Source organism: Panthera leo, chromosome B1 (genome assembly GCF_018350215.1).
Source record: "Panthera leo isolate Ple1 chromosome B1, P.leo_Ple1_pat1.1, whole genome shotgun sequence".
Taxonomy (NCBI): Eukaryota; Metazoa; Chordata; class Mammalia; order Carnivora; family Felidae; genus Panthera; species Panthera leo.
Window position 1 is genome coordinate 173095603 of NC_056682.1, and position 19047 is coordinate 173114649.

The following is a 19047-nucleotide window of genomic DNA, read 5'->3' on the forward strand; positions in this document are numbered from 1 at the left end:
AGATCCCACAGATTAAGGGCTCGATCCCACAAGACCATCCCCCCCCTCCTCCATCCATCCTCCTTCAGATGCCCATCACACATTCAGGTTGTCACAGTGCTTCTGACCTGTTGGCTGTAGATCAAAGTTCTCATGACCCCCTCCTTGGTGTCAGTTAATTTGCCAGAGCCACTCACAGAACTTAGGAAACCAGTTTTGGTTTGCTTATTACTGGTTTATTACAAAAGGCTATATATAAATCAGGATCAGCCAGGTGGGAGAGATGGGAAAGGTGTAGGGAGGGGGCGTGGAGCTCCCATGATCTTCTCTGGGCATGCCACTCTTCCAGAATCTCCGTGTGTCCACCAACCCAGAAACTCTCTGAACCCTGTCCTTCAGGGTTTTTATAGAGGCTTCTTTTCATAGGTATGACTGATGAAATCATTGGCCATTGGTGACTGATCCAACCTGAGGAGGAGGCCTCTTCCCTCCCAAGAGGTCAGGGGGTGGGACCTAAAGTTCCAATTCTCTAATCACATGATTGGCTCCAGTGGCAACAGCCAGTCTCAGGTGCTTTCCAAAAGTCACCTCATTAACATAACACATGACACCTTTATTGCTCCCAACACAGGAAGTTCCAATGGTCTGAGGAGTTCTGTGCCAGGAACCTGGATGAAGGAAAAAATCTATGTATTTCTTATTATTAATCACAATATCATGTCTTCTATAAGACTTAGCATCCTTAACACATGCTAACCGAGTTTTAATCTCCCAGAGGAGCAAAATCCAAAATGGTGTGTGCCCCAGAGCACTTTGGGACGCTGCTTCCTGGAGCCCTCCAAATCTAGGAAACAGTTAAAAGTCTGGCCACAGCCACAGAAAAATTTATTCCAGGCATCTTGCTGGAATGGGCTTACTCCTTCTACGTTAAGTTAAGAAATGTGCCTTGAGATATGACAGTTCTTTGAGGCAACTCTTGGCTGGCTCTAAGCAATTCTCTCTCAAGAAAAAGCCTCACAGGTAGTCTGGGCGTCTGTGGTCTGTACCACCCCTTGTGGCTGAACAACCTGCAAGTCCTCCAGGAGCTGGAGGAGGGGGGACGTGTTTGGGTTCCACTGCTGGAAACATGTTTTCACCCTCTCCACCCCATTCCCACGTGGCCTTGGACAGGTGCATGTCTGTCCATGTTCCCTGGAACAGGGCCAATTGTCTGCCTTGCAGGGTCCCACCCCCTACTTTTTTGCCTTCTTCTATTCCCTCAAATGTGTTGAGACAGATTTTTCTTCTCCCCCTCACCTGCCCTTTTTCAGAGAATGGGGAAGGAATGAGGGAGAGGGGTTTAAATTTTAAATCCTGGTGATCCGTTCATTCTTAATCTTCTTTACTATTTACCCAAAACCTCCTCAGGCACATAGCACAGAGAAGAAACACTGGAAGTTAACTGAGCCCGCCCTTCCACTCTAACCCACCAAAAATGGCCATCATTCTACGGTTGCAATAGATCAAATCCTAACGGTGCCTTTCCTCATTAAAGGAATTAATATTCACCTAAAGGGCTCCTAATAGTGCCCAGCAATATGGTGACTGCTCTCTTTTAGCTATTATATCGTCATATTCTACATTCATATATCATCATATTCTACATTTCTATTTGTCCCTAGAATTATTTAGATTGTCAACGAACAGTTTATATCATGAATGAGGTACAAAGAGATAAGCAAGTGGCATGAGCCACAAAGTATGGGAGGTCTTCATGGCAACTGGCAAGTGAGAATAAAAGGTCACGAAGAAAGAGATAATAGATCACTAAGAAAAAAAGAGACTCTCTTCGCAGCGTTGTTTCAATCCCAGGTGTCTCCCACTTGGTCCATTGAGATTTTCTCCCCCAACACAAGTGGTTCTCAAGCTTTAGCAGGCATCAGAATTCCCCAGAAAGATTTCCAAAAAGACTGCCAGCTCCACCCTCTACAGTTTCTAAATTAGTAGATTGGGGTAGAGCCTGAGAATTTACATTTTTAACAAGTTGTCGGATGACACCGATGCTATTGGTCTGGGGATTACGCTCTGGGACCCACGGCCCTGCGCATGAACTTAGAACCTGACGTTTAAAAGTGCATTTTGCTCAAATCAGGTCATGGGTCCAGCTTGTCAACATCAATCAGAGTCTGTCATGTCATTCACTGCATTTGCTTTGTGGCATCCATGCATCTGACAGGTTATGCCCCCTTGGTCCTTCTGTAGGTCACTGAGACAAATGTGGACCGGGCAGGCTAAGGACAAAATCCAGATAGGGTGATTAAACCCTTGGCTTTTAGTCTCCCTTCAAGCCATATAATCATAGCAGTAGTTCTCAATTTTTGTTAAACTTTAAAATCAGAGGGGAGCTTAAAAAGGAAAAACAAAACAAAACACAAGGCCCATGCCCCACCTCAGAGAGGCTGAGTTTGTCAACCTGGAGTACCCACAGGCATCGGTACTTGAAAAAGAAAAAAAAAAAATCTCCAAAGTGTAACCAGGGCTGAGAATGACCATCTAGAGGTCTTACTGGTTTAATGTGTTGAATCAACCTAACTGAACTGTCCTCTGTCCATGTAACTTTAAGTTATTTAAGCTTTAATAAGTTAAATAAGCTTTAACTTATTTAAGCTATTGTGAGATGCTAAAAGCTTTGCTGATATCAAGGTATGTTTTCCTACAGCTTTCCCTCTTACAGTCAGTCATTACAATTAAAAAAATATATATAAGATTATATTGGCCTAGTATGACATGGTCTTAGGGAATCATACTAATTTTAAAGATCATCTTTTAAATATGTTTACAATCTGATGAGGAATTTTGGCTGGGGTCAATTTCAAGCTCGCAGGATTGGATCCATTTAGTTATATAATCGTAACGGAATGATAGCTACTACATATGTATTGCTTAACTTTGTCTCAGTGACAGTGCTCAGTATTCTTCATAAATATTCAAATAATCCTACAAAATAGCTATTATTGTTTCTAGTAGATACGGAAGGGGGGTTGGATTCCAGCTGACTCTAGGGCCTGTACTTTTAACCGCTACATGTTGTTTCTATTTATATTTTCCAGGCTCCATCTTGTTCCTCAAACGCTTTACAATGACTTACAAAGATATTAGCAATATGAGAAAGCATGAAATAACTGGAGTAAAGTAAGACTGGAGTAAAGGGTCAAAATGAGTCATGGGTCAGAACAAAATGCTTGCACATTTGCTAACAGAAGGGTCACGGATTTGGCTTTGAGTGTGCTGGAAATGTCAATGCGATGCTCAGTCGCCCAGCTGACAATGGATTACACACAAACAGTGCTCAGGGGACGAACCTGAGAAGCCCTGGGGCTCTTTAAAGAAGACACTGAGGATTAAAGGAAGGTCTGCAAGAATAATCTCATGATTCAGGCAGACAAGAGCTTCACAGGTCTCAACAAACCATAATTTACACCATCCGCTTCCTCCCTTCTTAAAAAAAAAGGGGGGGGTATTATAGCTACTTTTAGAATTCTACAAAGATTTCTGCATTCCTGTTTCCAGCACTTCATCCACTATCCTCCACTCGTTCCAAGAGAATATTGCGATAGAGCAATTCTTTGCTCACATTTTCTCAGTACCCCGGAATGTGATGTGGGCAGTCAGGATTTACCTTTGGAGAGTTTCCACAGTCTCTTGATTCACCTTCCCTTTGGGGCTTTCATGCCATGAAATCACACCTAACTCTAAGGAGTGTCTTCTCCTTGCCAGTTTCCCCTTGCTGATCATCCCGGCATGAAGCCGATATGGCCGTGTCCACAGGCTGTGAGATCTGCAATGAGATGAGCACGAACTGAAATAAAGAGGTCACTCTGTCAGGTAGGTGTCCATCGCGATGCCATTTCACCAATTCATTCCTCCTTGTAGCTCGATGCAAAGTCAAGAATAGCAGATCCCCCTGGGGCACTTGAAACAGCCAGTGGATGGGACCAATATTTTATCATTTATCTTTATGGGACTACAGAGAAATGGGATTTTTATCTTGAAAAATATTGGTATTTCCTTGCCATCTGAAAAAGAGGTGGTATTCAAAGGGTGTTGGGGGGCACCTGGGTGGCTCAGTCGGTTAAGCGTCCAACTTGGTTTCTGCTCAGGTCATGACCTCATGGTCTGTGGGTTCAGTCAAACCCTGCATGAGGCTCTGCACTGACTGCGTGAAGCCTGCTTGGGATTCTCTCTCTCTCTTCCTCCCTCTCTCTTTGCCCTTCCCCCATGCATGTGGGTGCAACCATACACATTTGTACTCTCTCTCAAAATAAATAAACTTAAAAAAAAAAAAGTGTGTTGGAACTTTAAGAAAGAGATCTCTTGGTACAAGATGCAAGGCTAGGAGAGAATTCTGTATCGTTTGGAAAGTACTCTTCCATCTTCTAACATCAAGCTGCCCAGAACACTCTCACCCACCTGCTCCTCAGCTCCGTCCTCTTCAGACCCTTCAGATCTCACCTTGAATACCAGCTCCTCAGCGGAGCCTACTCTGACCACTCTATGCGGGCAGCTGCCACCCCGTAATCGATTTTTGTTTATTTTAATTACCTATCTCCCCAGCTAAACAAAAGCTCAGTGATGGTAGACACTTCCCTTGTAGTCCCAGGACCTTAATCAGAGTGACCATAGGAGGGGAAACCACAACCATTTGCTGGGAAGAGTGAAGGTAGGCAAGCAAGGGAGGTATCAGAGTTGCAGAGGTGGGGCCTGAGAGGCAGGCCGGTCCAATTCTCTTCACTGTGGGAAGGCAGCAGATGAAAGTGATCCTAGGAATGATCATAGAAGCATATGGGGGAAAAGAGAAGGATCCCGAGTGAAAAAGTTCATTTTGTCCTTTCTAATAACCAAGCCATTTAGATGATTGGAGCATATGAAACTTAGCAATAAAGTTGACTGCCATGTACCTCAAAGGAAGGAAAATGGATCATGTCATATCCTTGGTAGCAAATACAGGAAGACCTAAGGTGGGCAGACATTTGATGACATGAAACAGACCCCCCCCCCCCCCCACCTGAAGCAAGCTTGCCTCTACTTCCCTAATATGCTACGTCATCTGCAGATTCCTCAAGATGGCGCCTCAGGATGTCATCCTGGAGGGTGCTGAGAGCCAAAGCCAGAGTTGAACAGTAATCAGAGTCAGCTTCTCCAACAGTTGGAAGAAATAAGAAACACAAGGTTTTAGGAATAAGAGATGTCTACGGGAGCGGGAAGAAGACACCCAAAGTTGGTCAACACAGAAATTGGTCAACATAGATCTAAATATGGAATAAGACAAAGACAGTGGCAGAAGGAAATAGCCAGAAGGGTGAGGAAAAGCAGAGGAATCCGACTGGGCGAAAGATTGTGAGAAAGTTGTTTCCCCTCACCCTGTCAGATTGTCCAGGCTATCTTGGTGGTTCTGAGGAAAGGGCACTGCAGCAATAAAGTGCAGTGAGTCACTGGCGCTATTTTTAATGCTCGCCATTCAGCTCCTCTCTGCTCTCCTCCAGAACCTCTGGGATCCCGAGGGGCTGCGGGAAAGGGGCGGGCAGTGAGACCATGTGTCTACAGCAGGCAGCAGGCAGGAGAGCAGGCAGCTAGCTACAGAGTTGCACACCAGAACCTACTCCACCCTTGCACCATTACTGAGGGCAGAGGGCTCCAAGTGGGGGAACCAAGGCAAGACTACAGACAAGTCCCGTGGAAAGGGCCTTTCAGAAAAGGATGTTTGGAAGTGTTGCTGGGCTTAGGTCAGCTCTTGGCCAAGAACCATGTAAACGTTGCTCAAACAGTCTTGGAGATGCTTTTATAACTTGCTCAAAACTTTCCAAGTGAAGAGTTTGAGTGCTTTAAAGTCCTTGGTTAGAAAACATAAACTTTGTAACATGTTTCAATTAGTTTGCATTAGTCTGCCATGAGAGAAGATGGAATGGAAATTTACTAGCCGGATTTCAACAAACACCTTTGCATAATCGGTGAATAAAAGTGAATTAACGTGACCAGCAGTGCCCTTCCTCCATTTAGAATTTGGAAGCCATCTTTTTTCCACCCTCGACACTGCATTAAAACCAACAATCAGGGGCGTCTGGGTGGCTCAGTCAGTTAAGTGTCCAATTTAGGCTCAGGTCATGATCTCACGGTTCGTGAGTTTGAGCCTCGTGTTGGGCTCTCTGCTTCAGTGCAGAGCCCGCTTCAGATCTTCTCTCCCCCTCTCTCTGCCCTTCCCCTGCTTGTGTGTGCTGTCTCTCAAAAATAAACATTAAAAAAAATAATAAAACCAACAAAGTGGGCTGAACTTAGAAGCTAACATTACTGCATTACTGAATCACAATCTTAAAGCCATATTTGAAATGACCAGGTATTCATTGCTTTCCTTAGAAACACTGGATATCAACATCTTAATCATTAATATTTTTAAACTAGTTTGTTTCACCTCATTTAAAATTTCTATTTTATGATAAAACTTACTCACATACAAAATGTTTTAATATGCATACAGCAGTGTAAATTCAAACTTTCCCAGTAAGGGTTTACAACCAACATAGTTGGTTACTCAGTTTAGAGATATAAAGGCAGATAGTATGCAGTCTGGAGACCAAGGATATTCTTTTTCATCTTTTGTTATCAGTTTCAAATTGTCCAAAGAACAGACCCTTGTGGCTGTTCCACAGCTCTTCCATTTCCCTAATTGTTCTAATCCTTTCCAAAGATGGCAGCGAAACCCTTTACATAACTGGTAAGTTTCACTTCTATAAAACCAAAGGCAATTCTCTGTCGTTTTAAAAACGTTACAATGCAAGGGTTTTCAAAAGTCTGAAGATAAAAAAGAAATGACTATTGGGAGCAAATACTGTACCTAATTTAGATGCTGGTGAAGGAGGATTCCTCAGCCTACAAGCCCACAGACAGGAGTGAGCTGGAGAACTCCCCCCACCCAACCCCCTTGGTTTTAACTCATGAAAAATCAAGGCCCCCTGAAGACCCTGCATCTTAGGAGAGAACCTGATTTGGGCTCCTAACTAATACAGATCATCCTTGTGAAAATGAAGCAGAACTGGGGCGCCTGGGTAGCTCAGTAGGTTAAGCATCCGACTTTGGCTCAGGTCACGATCTCACAGTTCGTGAGTTCGAGCCCCGCGTCAGGCTCTGTGCTGACAGCTCAGAGCCTGGAGCCTGCTTCACATTCTGTCTCCCTCTCTCTCTGCCCCTTCCCTACTCATGCTGTGTCTCTGTCTCAAAAATAAATAAACATTAAAAAAAAAAAAATGAAGAAGATCTTTGTGGCTCCGGATCTTGCTTGATGTCACCAGAAACGATTCCCAGAAACCACTGGAATTAAAGGTGTTGACTATTAAGCAGTCAGGAGACTGGGGATCCATTCTGATCCTGCAGCTGACAATGAGGTGATTTTGAAAACCTCTCTTCACCTTACGTAGTTTTTTCCTCTATGAGGTGAAAAGTGGTTTTCTAGTATGAAGTAGAAGCTTCCCTCTGGCTTTCTCAGGCCAAGATTATTTTGAGCTATTCCAAACCCTTACAGCAGTGTCAGGGGCAGACAATGTGGCCTGTAAATTATTTTATACCACATAGACTTTCTGGATCTTAATCCGTAGGACCATTTGGTAACACTTGACAGAGGCCAGCAGATGAAGGGGGTGGCTGTCCCCGATGCCAGCAGTGATCTGCTGTACTTTTTAGTCTCCCAAGATGACACCACCAGTGACTTCCACAGTCACAATCAACCTATGAATCTGAACTCTATGGATCACTAATCATAGATACTTGGATGGAGGGCCTTTGTGAAATGCCCACACATACATGCTATCTTTCGAATCAGGTGGATTCCACAATTAACTGTGGCAGTTTATACCAGGTCAACTTGGTTAAGCCCGAGCTACCTTTTCCAGGGCCCCCTTCCCTAGTGGTTCTAAGTCAGACATGGCTTAAAGGCATGCATGTGTGAGATCTGGAAGGCAAAAGTGAAGCAAGGGCCATTGTTCTCTGAAGGTCATCATAGTTAAAAGTGACAGACAGACACAGGGGTGCCTGGCAGTCTTCTGCTCCACCTCTGCTTCTCAAGTGTTGACCTTGGGTGTTGACCTAGAGTGGCCCCAGGCCGATGCTAGACACCTGCCTGCAGATACAGCCATTCCTCGTGTGGCAGAAGAGAGCCCCAGAGAGCTCCTGTGTGCCACCTTGGCCAGGCCCAGTCTGGCACCCGAGTGTGTGTTGCTTTTCTCAGATGGACCAACTGGTGACCCCCCCTGATTCAAGTACCTCCCTCTGCACCTTCTTTTCTCCAGCTCCGCACACAGCAGTGTTTGGTGGGATTCCTGTAACCATCCTATAGCCCATGGAGCTTGGGGCAACTCTTCTCTCCTGATTCACCAACCAAACCGAACGACGGACACTGTTATTCTAACCATATGTAACTCCTAAGAGCCACCCGAGACTGAGTGCTCTATAAATCGTGTGTTTCTGAGGGCTCACGATGCCCCAAGTCCAAGAGAACATAAATGGCATCAAAAGAAAGACAACCTTCAAGTACACACATGTGAGCATCTAGCTGGGTGTTGGGGAAAAAACAGAACATGACATTTACTTGGTTTAAGAATTTGCTTCCACAAATCCTCACGCGGTAACGTGAATTGGCTCTGCGGATGTTTCTGGCTGAGACTCTGTCCAATCTGTATCCACGGGCCTGTGTTCTGTCTGCCCAGTGCAATCTCACAACAGCACTGGCTGGCACCTGCAACTCATTCCTGTTACTACTCACGCTGGTGTAGAGGTGCTACAATATAACGAGCACTTGGTTCACAATACTGGAAACAAAAGAGGCCGATACCAAAACCTCAAATGATTTCACTTCCGGTTAGGTGATCATTCCCACTTTGACCCACTGGTGCTCACCAGGCATTTTTTCGCCCAGGCTGAGAAGCAAAAATCCGAAGTTTACAAATAAAAAAGACACCATAAAGCGTGGGCATGGATTTATTGTTGTCTTGTTTTTTATTGAACGCAGAGTCCATGTTTTTGAGGAATAAGACGTCCAAAATTCAACATTATTAAATATTTAAACAGTAAAATATGTGGAAAGAAGCCCTCAATTGTTAACTCCTCGAAGTTCTATCTGGTGGAACGACTTGGGACAGAGGCTCCTGGGCTGGTCATCTTGGTTTGTGAGGAGAACTGCTATCCCCTGATACAGGAAAAGGACAGTCCCCAGTGTCAGCCAACTGTTAGGCACTGGGGACAGCATGTTTGTCACCCTTTGAGATGTCTGGGGAGATCTACGATGATCTCCAATGTGAAAATCCTTCCTTTCACCTCAGGCTTAAAGAGACGCCTACCACTGAGAGAGTCACTAGAAGCTTTTGTGGACTAGAAGGGGTAGAAGGGCTACGATGCCAAAGACCAGAGTGACCCTGCCCTCACAAAGGGATATGTGCCCACAGAGCTCCTCTCTCACCTGACAGCCCGTTCTGAGAGCGCTTGTGAAGAGGCCTCGCACGGTGACCAGACGAAGCCATGCCAACCGTGAGTGGTCTCTGCTTGTTGAAGGCACAGGGCCCTCATCATCCCGAGGGAAGGGACTGTGAGTTACATTCAAAACACACCTCTGGGGTGCCTGGGTGGCTCAGTCAGTTAAGCGTCCGACTTCGGCTCAGGCCATGATCTCACGGTTTGTGTGTTCGAGCCCCGCGTCGGGCTCTGTGCTGACAGCTCAGAGCCTGGAGCCTGCTTCGGATTCTTTGTCTCCCTCTCTCTCTGCCCCTCCCCTGCTCATGCTCTGTCTCAAAAATAAATGAAAACATTAAAAAAAAAAAAAAATTAAAAAAACACACCTCCTACCTCTGGAAAACTTCTCTCAGCTGCCATGTATTTGATTACAATTTTGGGCTGATTGCTTTTTTGAAAGTCCCAGAATCTCTGGCACCCATGAAAATCCCGACGTGCCCAGCTACTCCTGCAGGGTATACGATTCCCAAGGGTGGAGACTCAGAGGGACACACAGCTGCACTGTATCATACAACAGCAAAAATAAATACACGGCTATAAATGGCGATGAAAACCCGCAAAGAAATAAACATCTCAGAGTCTACAAATGCAGGCCGCTCGCTAGTAACACTTGGTTTGAGCCTAAAAACTGGTGATCTGCCCATAAAACATTTATCTATAGTGACTTGATACTTAAGAATGAAGCAAAAAGTGAAAACTAATTTTTTTAAAAGGCAAACTTCATTAAATACCAAGGACAGTGATAAAGTCAAGATGTCCTAATGGTTATCTGGGGCTTCCATAGCCAGGACAGACAAGGGCGAGCCACACAGCCCGCTGGTGACGTGGAGGCTGCAGGCCCACGAACCTGCTGTGGAAGAGTGACGGGCCCACATCTGTGTCAGAGGACTCCTCTTCAGCCCTTCCTTCCGGCTCTTGAACTTCACAGCACTAAATGCTCTCTGCGAGCACAGTGATACTGAAAGAGGAAACAACACAGAAACAGAAAGGTGCATTTATTCACATCCATGCCATCTAAACCTACCGGGTACAGTAATCAGGACTGGAGAAGGACGAAATACAATCTAAACGACAACAGAAACACCGGGACATCCATCCCCATGACTTGCAAGTTTTAGTTCAGGCCAGTCTGCAGGCTGGCAAGCCAGTCTCCTCCCTGAGAAGCACGCGTCGTGCCTCGTTCTCTCCCTCCAGCATCTTCTGTCCCTCTCCGTTAAGGCCTGGACAGTGTTGGGGCAGGGCCACAGTGTCTCCTCGGGAGCCGTCTCCTGTGCAGTCAGTCCCCGGTGGGCCCGGGCCGTGCGAGGTCAGGCTCCGGGCCGCTCGGCTCTGCCGCCGTCTGCCTCCGAAGCTCCCCCACCACCTGCAGCAGGGCGGCCCGCTCCAGCTCCAGGGCGAGGGTGGCCTGCTTCAGCTTGCTTTCATTGCTCAGAAGCTTCTCAACGGTGGCCTCCAGGCTCTGGATCCTACTGTTTGCCACCTGGGGAACAGAAGAACAGAATGTGGACTGTCCAGTGATAACATGAGGGGATCCACCGAATGCTCTGCTGTCTAGCCTTGGGGACACCTCAGAGGCCTATTTGGACAGAGATAAGTCTATGTGTTTGTCATCAGTTCTTCTGGGCACACAGGAAAACTGCATTTCCCAGGTCCCCTTGCAGGAAGCCTGGGCCACTCTGCGAGCCTCCAGCATTTTCTTCCCCTGCTGTGGTGACTCTGAGACAGTGGCTTCACGGCACAAAGGGAGCCTGATCCCCATCACTGACGATAGGGAAGACGGTCTGATATGGGCAAAGAACGCTTTGTGAACAAGAGGTGGAGTTTCGGGGACAAAAAGACTCCTGCTGTGCCAAGCCACTGAGATGTCGAGCTTTCTTTATTACTGCAGCACGGCCTGGCCTATTTGTACGGATACACATACTCATACGTAGACCGATTTCACCCTGATCAAACGGTTTCCATGTGAAGGCCCCAGCAGCATCAGTCCTCGAACCCAAAACCCTCTCTGTCTTCCTGACAGGAACCAGACACCAGCACATCCAGGAACACGGGCATTTCCCCCAGAACTCGTGCGGAGAGCTCAGAAGGTCCGAGCATCTGTTACAAGGTCCACGAGCGTGGTCTCACTGCCCGGTCAGCACCACCAAGATCAGCGGTGTCCTCACTCGCACCCAGTCTGCATCCTCGGCACCTGGCACCCAGTGTCAGCGAGGCAGAACTTCCCAGGTGCTTCTAACTACCGTCTCTCCTCTTCCCAATCCAGCAGGGCCGGCTTCTCCGGCACCAAGGGGTCTCCAGTGAAGCTGAGGGGCTTCTTGAGAAAACCACAGGAAGTCCGGCCTTCACCTGCTGCCGTCCCCGAGGCCTTCCCGGCCCATCCCTCAGCTCACAGCTACATCCTGCCGTGCTCAGGTCACGAGGTCCCTAAGCTGCTGCTCTCAGCCCAGCCCCGCACACGCTCCTCTTTATTTTGGGTGGGGAAAATGGCACATGTATTTTTTTTTTCCTCTCATTTTCAAAACAAGGGAAACAGGTTTTTGAACAAGACAACACTTGTGCCAGACAGACAACTCACGACTCAAAGTCTAGCTCTGGCTGTGCCGCTGAAACACTCAAAATAGAAAGGAGAAAGGACTGAGAGCCTAAGTCTGTCTGCTTACTGGGCAGGTGCTCACGCTCAGTGCGCACCTGCAAGGAGTACTCTGCGATCCTCACATTCCCACCCAAAGTCAAGGCCTGGGACAGGTCCACCTTGTTCTTCAGGCCCATGGCATTCCCAAGTGTGCCGCCCAGTTAGCGGTGAGCGGTTCTGCCTGACCCTTTATGTTCTACGTGAACGTTGGTCTCCTCAGTGAGACTGAAGCACTTTCATGGAAGGAAGCACGTCTCTTCCTGCACATGGGTGCCCCAGCACCTAGTTCACTGGCACTCGATGACTCATAGCGGCCTAGTATAACAAACGTGCATCCATTATCATCCGGCACCATTTGTATATTAATGCAATCGTCTTGTATGTGCTGCTGGACAAAGCGGGTTGAACACTTTGCTCTCCAGCAGCTAGATAACATCAAATGTTTACCAAGAAAATCAATGGGACCTTGGTATGTCTGGAAACTATATGAACAGAGCAAAGCTAGATAACAAGTCAATTTTGATACTCTGGCAAAAAACCCCAAAGATTTATGGTCAAAAACTATTATACTGAACACCTATCCACACCTACGCTTGGACTCTGAAAACTGTTTAAAAAAAAAAAGGAAAGGAGACGCGAGTCTTACAGAGTATGTGTAGTCTGGCTGCACGACAGTAAACCCACGTGACTCACACATGGCAACGGGAAAACGATCTTCAAGCACCCCCAAACACCGCAATCCCTGCCCCAACTCTTGGACAGCAGCGTCTTCTGAACCTTGGTGGCCCCTGGCACGCCAGCAAGGCAAGGACCCCAAATGCTGGGGGGCGGGCACCTCTGCAGTCTTGAATGATACCCCCAGAAGTGCAGAGCCACTTGCTCAAAGAAAGACCATTCCAAGGAGGGTGTCAGGCATGACAGCCTGATTACTTTCTTGAGGAATTTAGAGATCTCAACAACTTTTCACAGCTTCCTCTTGTCACGAAAGGGGTATAGTATCACAGAGGCAAGGTGAAATTACGTGCACCCTTCACCACAAAAAAGATCACATGGGCATTAGCCCAATAAACTGAATCTTTTATTTCCGTACTGCCTATCTTAAGGAGCCGAATGCTTCAAATGCAAATCTGAGCTTTGTCAGAAACATTCCAGCAGGTTCTATTTCAGAGACATACTGTTTGTTTGGAAGTCACTTAAAATCACCACTTCAGCTGCAGACCATTACAGGCCAGATAAGGCTCTTTATCCCCTGGAGCCTCCCGTCAGGTTACAGCTGAGACACCCTGGAGACACTGTATGCAAGCACATTTTTGGTTAGGACATCTCAGTCTTAGGGGGAGAAAAAGCAGCCAAATTTCAGAATGTGCCTGGTAGTTAGGACTGGTTTCCCTAAAGCATTTTTCTTTGTTCCTCTACAGTAAATAGCCACCGGGGTCTCCTGGGGTAAATCCCTGCTGGGAGGAATGCATTTTGGACAAGGGTTGATTTATTAAGCTCTCAAACGCTGGCCTTTCTCATATCACTGCCAAGCCTGTGTCTGCAAAGTGGCAACTTTCTATGGAGAAAAATAAGAGGCTTAGGTCAGGACGGAAAGCTTATTATAAGGACAGCCCAGGAACACCATAAGGTACACACTTTGGGGAAAAATATGTATTTGCCTTTCCAACAGCTCAAAAAATTTTTAAAATACCCCCCCCCCCAACAATTCCTTAGTATTAATAGCATTACCACCCATTTATGGCTCTAAAGAAGTACACCATGTGGTTACTTTGTCCCATTTGATTGGTAAAGGGGCTGTGCTAAGCAGTTAGGGATTCCGTCTACGTCGTACAGATGAGGGAATCGGGACACAGCAGGTCAGCAGTGCGTGCCTTGTGGCAGTCTGGGCAGGGACAACACTGGACCTAGCAAGAGCTGGCTTTCTGGACTGCAACCCCTGGCCTGGCCCATTTCACCCTTCTGTACGCATCGTCTGTTTGCCTTTCCGCCGTATGTCCTCATGCACATTTATCCATGCTAAAATGGAAGCTTCTAGAGGGAAGAACAGTGTCCTTCATTAATCCAATACTTGAAGTACGGACTCCCAAATCATGACCACATGCTCTGGTTTATTTTGTAGGTAGATTTCTGCGTTACTGCTCTCCACGACCTAGCTGGTTTCACTCACAGAAGCCCAAGCCTTTCTCTGGTTATTACTCAAAGCACAACTGCTGGCATTCAGCAAAGAGTCCCTCGGCATCCTGGACCCAAGGTCGTCGCTGTCCCTCTCTCCTAAAAGGATCAAGTGCAGAGACAGCCTCTCAGAAAGTTCCAGGACTGTCTGACCCCAGCACAGGATAATCTGTCTGCTTCCTAATAAAAAGGCCCAATTCTCCTGGGGTACCTTTGATCCCAACTATAAACAGACCAGGGGAGGGAGAGAGGTCCTGTGGTCGTGGGAAAACCCAGCCGGCTGGTGCTTTGGCGCGCTAATGATCTACCGTGCTTTCCAGGCTCAGGAAGCTGCTTTATACACGTGCTCACCTGCAGTTGCTCCAGTAGGTCAAGGTTCTGTTTGCGCAAGCTGCTGTTGGTCTTCTCTAATTTGTCCATTCTTTGGTTGTCACTGAGAGGAGAGGAATCGATAAGTTCTTCTTGAAGCACATGGTACTCGACTTCATAGGCTTGTAACTGCTTAGAGATATCCATCTCAAACACCTGTTATACACAAAAAAGTCATCAGGCACTGAAAATGAGAAAAATACACGTGCACACACATGCAACCATGTCGACAAGCATCCACTAAGTACCCACTCTATGCCTGGTTCTTACGATTAGTCATTTAAAAAAAAAAAAAAAAAAGAAAACCCTCTGCATTAGTAAGGTAACAATTTTACTTGGGAAGAAAAAATAAAAGCAGCATTTAGAAATAAACCCAAGGTAACAACAAGTGTGGGTCTCTGATACTCATTTTCCAGAAGCCAAAACTTTATTTTTCACAAGGCTTATAAAAATATATTTTTAGTTCTTATTTCAGTACTTATTTCCTTTGTCTCCGAAAATTCTATTATGTTAGATACGTCAGCTATGGGTCAAAGAGAGAGGAAAAAAACAAAACAAAAGAATCATAGCCCTATTTGCCCAGTCACCGAGTCAAAGTTTAATTATAGTTCAGTTGGGTTTTTTAGAGTTACAAGAACAGCTAAGTAATGGAACTGTTTACTAAAAAACCCTCCTTTGCACACAAGATATGCAGAAATGAGCCAAACCCCAAATGCCGCCCACACAGATGAGTGCATGTGAAACACTGCCTTCCTGCCTAGAATAGTGACAGTGATCAAAACACACCCGTGTGAACAGCAGCCCCAAAGTGCGCAAGTGAGTTGTTCAAGTTTGTACTTTCTCCTGATGAGTGAGCTGCATGGAAGCTGGGCTCAAGAGGGGGTCAGGAGGCAGACGCTGCGGCCGCCCAAGGCGCGTCCTCTCTTCCCAGCCTTTGCTGTGGGATAGCCCCACGGGCCGTGCCTCTCAGCACACAAGTGACGTTCCAACATGACTGTGTGTGCAGGTCTGAGCCTTTAGTCACGTTGGGACCACAGATGGCCAGCACCATCAGAACACACATTTAGAGGACAAAGTTAGACTTTAGAAGGGCACAAAAGGACTCTTCACTGTCTTTCCTTAAGAAACGCCAACATAGTTAAAATCAATGAAAACTCATTTCTCTTGATGGCACCCTATCAGCATTCAAACACAGATGAATCCGACCTTCCCTGAAAGCAATTTTCAAAATCTAGGTTTACTTTCACACCATTCCCAACAATCTTCTCTTCCTTGTGATTTAGTTTTTTAGCTTCCTGCTTTTCAGTTTAATTCAGTGGACAGTACCAATTAGGCACAAAAGTCATTCTATGCTGAGAAACTAATACACGGCGTGTTCGTGGCATGTATGTGTGTGAAAGTCTGCTGCGCTGGTCGGAGTCTCTGTTGTCCCTCAGAGTACCTGTGAGGTCAGCAGGGATTATCGTCTCTATGTTACAGTCAAGAAAACGGACTCAGCCCCTTGAAGCAGGGCTCCACTGGCGACGCCCTGAATGACCTCTCCCGGCCTCGGTTCCTGGCCTCTGACACGGGGGTGACAGCACCCACCTCCCGGCATCGCTGCGGGAGTTACGTGAGACAACTCGTGGAGGTGCCCGGCACATGCTGGCAAGGTGAGCAGGTGCTGGCTTAGCTAAGGAAGCTGCTTCCACATGCTTCACATTCAACCCTGTGCTTCAGCAAAATCGCAAAGGATGCCGCATCACGGAACCTCTGAATAGCTCAGAGTAGAAACCACAAACATTAAAACCGAGATTGCTGTGGCACTGTGTATAATTATAAATATGAGGCAGAATAAATGTCATACCCACACTTTTTTTCTTCCACAGAGATTTTTTAAATGAGCTACTAATCTGGAAAACCTGGGAACAAAACCTGTGGCCTTTAATGCAGATTGACGACCTGCTAAGGTTAATGGCTCTCAGCTGGGCCCAAAGCTGTAAACTCTTTCAGGACTCCATCAATCCCCAGGAGCCATCCTGGGTCGTAATCACTGCTGCTTAACTGCACCATTATCTCCTGGCGGCTGAAACACTTAGAGCCCTTGATTCTGCAGTTATGCCCTAGAATTGATCTCAAACCATGGCAGAGTGTGACTGGTGGAGAAAGGAGAGCCCAGGTCCTCGAACAGTGGTTTTTCAAGTTGCTCTAGATTCTGCATTTCTGTAATTACCAATGGCTTCGTTATTCTACGTGCTCGACATGTCATAACCACGTGGACCCATTCATCAAACACTGGATATCTAGTTACTCGCAAAGTTTCTGTTGTTTTAAATGACAACCCTGAACATCCTTGTACATATGGCTTTTCCCATATTTTGGATTATTTCCTAAGGATACATTCCAAGAAATGGGATTACTGAGTCAAAGGGTATGAATATTTTACCGGCTTGTGATACACATTGCCAAATTGCTTCCCAAATGGGAATCATCAACGCACAATGCCATTAACAACAACATACCAATGTGCCAGATACAGTATGGCCTCCGCACTGGCTACTGGCCTTAAGATTTTTCATTTTGTTAATCTAGTAGGTAGAGCGTTACGTGTTTTTTAAATTATGCATGAAGCGAAATATTTTCGCAGATATTTGCTTATTAGATGTATCTCCTTTTTAGTGAATTGTCTGTTTATGTTCTTGGCTCATTTGCTATTGGAGACCCAGTGAGTTTCTCTCTGCAGTCTGTGGACATTCGGTAGAATGAAGCCATTAACCCTGATGTCTGCAGAACCAGCCACATACTTTCCACCTTCCCAACCTCCAGAACCCTTCGCTCCCCACAGCTGTCTGTCTGTCCGTCTCAGTGGCATACCAAGGGCTGGAGGGTGGGGCAGTGTGCCCGGTATTGGCAGTCAGGGAGTACAGTGCCTGTAGTGAATTTAAAAATAATAAACCCAACTAAAAACCGGTCTGCTTTTTATTATCACCACATGCAAGCAATTCTTAACAATACCAGTGGTAAAATATTCCTCCTCACTGTACCCCACCCTTTTGGTATGGCACTGATTGGCCTTTTAAAAAGTGCTCATTTTCAACAGTAAACTGCCCAAGCGGTGAAGGCCCCTCCCGGTGCAGAAGGGGCGGCCTCAACACGGTGATTTTGAGGAGCGTCTTCTGAACAAAAGGGACCTTGTTAAGATTCTGGTTTCTATCCTACAAGCTCAACTAGAACAGGGAATTGTCTAGTGTGTTTTTAATGAAGTTGCCCATAGCAGAGCTTTTCAAATGTTCCAGTGTGTGTGAATACCCTGGGGATCTTGTTAAAATGCAGATTCTGACTCAGCAGGTCTGGGGTGAGGCCCCAGATTCCGCGTTTCTAACAAGTTCCTACATGATACAATGACACACGGTGCTGGTCTGGGGCCACACTCTGAATGTAGCCCAAAGGATGTTGAAAACAGGCTGTTTGCTCTGTCTCCCAAAGTCCCTCTCCAACTCTGTTGTTCTTCCCTGCACGGCAATGAGGCTGCAAAGGCAGACGGCACTCACCGTGACAAGCATACAAACCGGACCTCCTCCTCTTCGCTTCTGTTTATCCCCAGGGTTTCCCCCTTCTTGGGTCAGAGGATTTTTATAGCTCACATATGACAGACAGTTAAGTCACACTGAGGAACTGCCACAGAGACTTTAGAGACCCTTGTCCTTCTGCCCTGGACACTGTCCACTCTGGACCTGCCCTGCCGTGGCTGGTCCCCGTCAACCCAAACTAAGCCAAAGCTACAGAACCCTATCCTTAGCGGCCTTCCCCACCATGTCCTGGATGCAGGCTGCATCCCAGGGGCCCAAGCTGACGCCACCTGTAGAAAAGGTATGTAATGAGATGGAGCCATTAGCCATCACAGAAGACCACCCAGACTCTGCCCATTCGTACACAGGACCGAATGCTCTGTCACGTGCAGTGAATAGGTCTATCACTTCCACCCTGTGGACCTCCAAGATTTGAGCTTGGGGGTCCTCTGAGGCTGCAGGAGTCACACTGTACCTCAGGCCTCATCTCTGCGTAGAATTTGAAACCAGAGCACCCTCTGGAGGTGAGGGGCAGTGAGCTGCCTGGCATTCTAACAGCTTCCCGTCAAGACTTCTGGCAGGTTGAAAATCCGGGCCCAGAAACAGATTTTGTGTTGTCTGCCCTGCTGCTCCCAATCCCCAAGCGCCCTCCCCTTCAAAGCTCACTGCAGAGGCATCTAGAATTTCTATTCTCACTCCCCTGCCTGTGATCAGGCATCAGCAAAGTACGGCCTGTGGACTGCATCTGTCCCACTGCATGTTTTCATAAAGTTTTATTGCAACATAGTCACTTCACTCATGTACATATTATCTGGT

General features: G+C 46.6%; 1 protein-coding gene across 5 annotated transcripts in view; it reads right to left on the reverse strand.

Moving 5' to 3' along the window:
* Window positions 1-10488: 10488 nt before the first annotated feature.
* Window positions 10489-19047, reverse strand: part of TBC1D1 (TBC1 domain family member 1) — a 215468-nt gene continuing 206909 nt past the window's right edge. For 4 of the 5 annotated variants that reach the window (XM_042936631.1, XM_042936632.1, XM_042936629.1 and 1 more), the window contains 2 exons: window positions 14666-14839; window positions 10489-10990 (listed from right to left, as the gene is read on the reverse strand). In XM_042936631.1, coding sequence (XP_042792565.1) covers window positions 10787-10990; window positions 14666-14839 — 378 coding nt within the window. In that variant the 3' untranslated portion in view covers window positions 10489-10786. Of the gene's footprint in view, window positions 10991-14665; window positions 14840-19047 lie in introns of those variants that run through there. The other variant, XM_042936634.1, reaches the window with a different exon arrangement.